General features: G+C 62.0%; 1 protein-coding gene across 1 annotated transcript; it reads right to left on the bottom strand.

The window, feature by feature from the left end:
- Positions 1–242: 242 nt before the first annotated feature.
- Positions 243–3,156, bottom strand: IL11RA (interleukin 11 receptor subunit alpha; the record flags this gene model as incomplete). The annotated part of the gene is made up of 8 exons (XM_010174903.2): positions 243–262; positions 365–447; positions 1,098–1,197; positions 1,399–1,494; positions 1,970–2,111; positions 2,227–2,390; positions 2,531–2,694; positions 3,140–3,156. Coding segments are annotated over 8 exons (786 nt in total), but the record flags the coding sequence as incomplete, so codon positions are not given.
- Between the last annotated feature and the right edge of the window lie 6 nt (positions 3,157–3,162).

Here is a 3,162-nt window from a genome sequence, read left to right as displayed (position 1 = left end):
CCATCGCCCCAAGTCCGAGGTGCCTCCAGTTGGCTCCTGGTGGGCACGGGCAGCCCAAAGCTCCTAGGAGCAGAGCCCTTCTTCTTAGGGTCCATCCTGCACCCGCAGGGTGCTGGGGGCTCCAGCTATGTCCACGGCCATGGGGCGACCCGGGAGGCGTGGGGTCCTCGGGGGCCAGCAGTGGCATCAAGTCCCACGCGTGGGCAAGCGGGTGCAGGGAGCAGGGATCGGCCAAGGGCTCACTACAGGATCTGAGCCTCTGCTGAGAGAGAGAGCAGGGGATCAGAGGGGGCAACAGCCTCCCTTTGCCACGCACCCCCTCCTCTGCATCCCCCCCATGAACACCCCTTGCACCCTGACTCACTTGGCAGTGCCTTCAAGTGGGTGGCAGCAACCAAGAAGTTGTGGGGTTTGGTCTCGTCCTTGCCGTGTCTCCTCACCCGCAGCCTGGAGACAAGAGCAGTAGTAGCTGAAGACCTCAAGCAGCCCCCCTGGGCATGGGGGGGGCCCTGGTGATCCCACTCTGCATCCCCACCCAGCTGTGCCCGGCTGCTCCAGTGGGTCAGCTCCAGGGCTAAAGCAGGAGCTGGTCATGAGATCAGGCAGGGCTGGGCTGGGGACAGGGGTGGACAGCAGAGGGTCTCCTGCAAGGAGAGGCCAGCAGTGGCAGGGTGTGAGGGGACCTGGGGACAGGACCAGTGGGCAGTGACCACTGGCGGGGGTCCCAGGGAGCAAAGGCATATGGAGGGGTCTCTGTGCTGTCCATGGAGCAGGAGCGTCCCCAGGAAGGCAAGAGGCTTTGGAGGGATGTTAGTAGCAGCGGTGTGTTTAGGGATAAAGAGAAAGGTCTCATCGACATGGGTTCATCAGAAAGATGCTCCATTGCAGCCAATGGGGTGTGCTGTGAAGAGGCATTGATGTGGCAGGGGGGCAAGGGGGGCATGAACCACCTTATGGGGCTGGCGTCAAGTCTGTTTGGGCAGGGACCCCAGAGCAGGGTTGAGGGGACATGGGGCACCCTATGCTGGGGGTTCAGGGATCAGAGTGGGATGGGGACAGCAATCACACAGACCCATCCCTCTCAAAACCCAACCTACCAGATGAGGATGGTGATGACGAGAACAGCAGCCAGTACGAAGAAGGCAAAGATCCCGAGGGACACCAGGATGGCCATCTTCTCCAGGGGGTCACTGCGGGCTGGACAGAGAGGCTATCACAGCTGAGCAATGTGACAGCACCCTGCACCTCGGGGGACTCTATTGCAAGCTCCTGGGCACCCCAAACACACACAAGCATGGGGCAAGAGACCCTTCCCATAACTCAGCCACACATGTGCCCAGGCAGGCAGCTGCCCATGGGCAGTCCCCACGCCTGCCCACCACCTCCAGCATCACTCACTGATGGGCTCAGGGTTGGGAGCCTGGGAGGGCTCCTCAGCCAATCTCTTCAGGCTGGTGTCTGTAGTGGTTTCTTCACTCGCTGTGGTGGCCAGGTCTGGAAGGATAGAGGGGATTGGAACCACTCACCCAAAATCATGGGCAGCACCCCAGGTACCCGCTGAGAAGACCAAAGAAGGGGCCCCCTTTGCCCCAGGGGGTCTCATGAGCCCAAGGGTGTCCCTGGGGTGTCACTGGTGCTACGGGAGCCCCGCTCTGCCCCAAGGCTGTGGGGGCAATCTCAAAATGGCAGCAGCATGGCTGCAGCCTGCCGTGGGGCTGGGAGATGCTTTGCCCCCTTGCAGCTCTGCCTCCCACCGTGGGGCCAGTTTTTTGGATGGTGCACAGAATTAGCTTCTTGGGTCAGCTTTAAGGGACATGAGGAGCTGGGGCTTGCTCTGGGTGATATTTAGGGGAATGGGTGCCATGGGGAAGAGGCCAGAGAGGGGCAGCCCAGGGTGCTGGAGGGGCTTTGGGGTGGGATGGCACAACCTTGCAGGGATGCTGGGGGCTTTCCCCTGTCCCCCTCGCACCTCTGACTGGCGTTGCCCGGGCCTCAGCACTCCACTCGCTCCAGTTCCCCGCATCCAGGAAATCCTTGGCGCTGACTTGGACCACATGCTCCAGCCCAGCAAAGGCATCTGTGATCACCTCGGAGAGGTTCACCGTCTCCACCTGCACCAGGGAGAAGGGAGCTGTGGGGCAGGAGGGTGCACCCCTTGCTGCCCTCCCCAGCCCCATGCCCACCCTGCTCCCACATCGGCTTTGCCTTCCCTCACCCACCGCTTACCACGGACCAGGAGCGGTGGATGACCGGTCGGTACTGGAGCCGAAATCTGAGCTGGAAGTGGGGTTCCTTGGGCCAGGAGGAGGGGTACTTCCAGCTCACGTGGAGCCGCCGCGGGGCCAGGGGGATGGGCTCCACCACCAAGCCCTCTGGAGGGTCTGGCTTAACTGTGTGGGAGAGGACAGGGAGCCCTTGTCACACCACCCTGCCATGCAGAGAGGTACTGGGCTCCCCGCTGCCACCCGGGGCTGGATGCCTGGAGGATGGACAGACATGGGGATGGACAGAGAGATGGATGGGGACTCACTGATGGCCTGCATGGTGACGTCAAGGAGGCGAAAGCTGGAGCCCAGTGGGTTCACCTCGGTGATGTTCAGGCGGTAGGAGCTCCAGAACTCTGACCCATGGACAGTGCAGGTGCCAGAGCGGGATGGATCCTGCAGGCACGGCCCCACATGCCCATTCTTGTTCCTGCACACGGGAAGGCAGGGTGGTGACATGTCCCCCTCCACATGCCCATTCTTGTTCCTGCACATGGGAAGGCAGGGTGGTGACATGTCCCCCTCGCCCACCATGCATAGTTTCCTGGTGTGGTGCCATGTGGAGAGACCCCCATGCCAAGAGCCCAGGGGAGGAGGCAGCTCCCTTTATGGAGCTGTCCAGGCAGCTGCCCTCAACCCTTCAGAGCCTGGAACATCCCTCTGAGTGTGACTGAAGTAACCCTCATCCCAGCCCCACAGCTCCTCCTGCGAAGGTCTCTCCCTGGGAGAAACCCTTCTCCCCTAGATTTGAGGGCTCGGTTTTCACCTGGGGCCAACCAGTCTTCGCCTCAGGGACCCCACTGAAGACAGTGACAGAGCCTTTGGGACGGGGGACAGTCCCCAGGGCATGGGACCAGGGAGGGAGCCAGTCCTACCTCCGTTTCTCTTCGCCTGTCAG

Source organism: Antrostomus carolinensis, unplaced genomic scaffold, assembly GCF_000700745.2.
Source record: "Antrostomus carolinensis isolate BGI_N321 unplaced genomic scaffold, ASM70074v2 scaffold14829, whole genome shotgun sequence".
Taxonomy (NCBI): domain Eukaryota; kingdom Metazoa; phylum Chordata; class Aves; order Caprimulgiformes; family Caprimulgidae; genus Antrostomus; species Antrostomus carolinensis.
The sequence above is the reverse complement of the archived record's forward strand: the minus strand, read 5'-3'. Positions and strand labels throughout refer to the sequence as shown.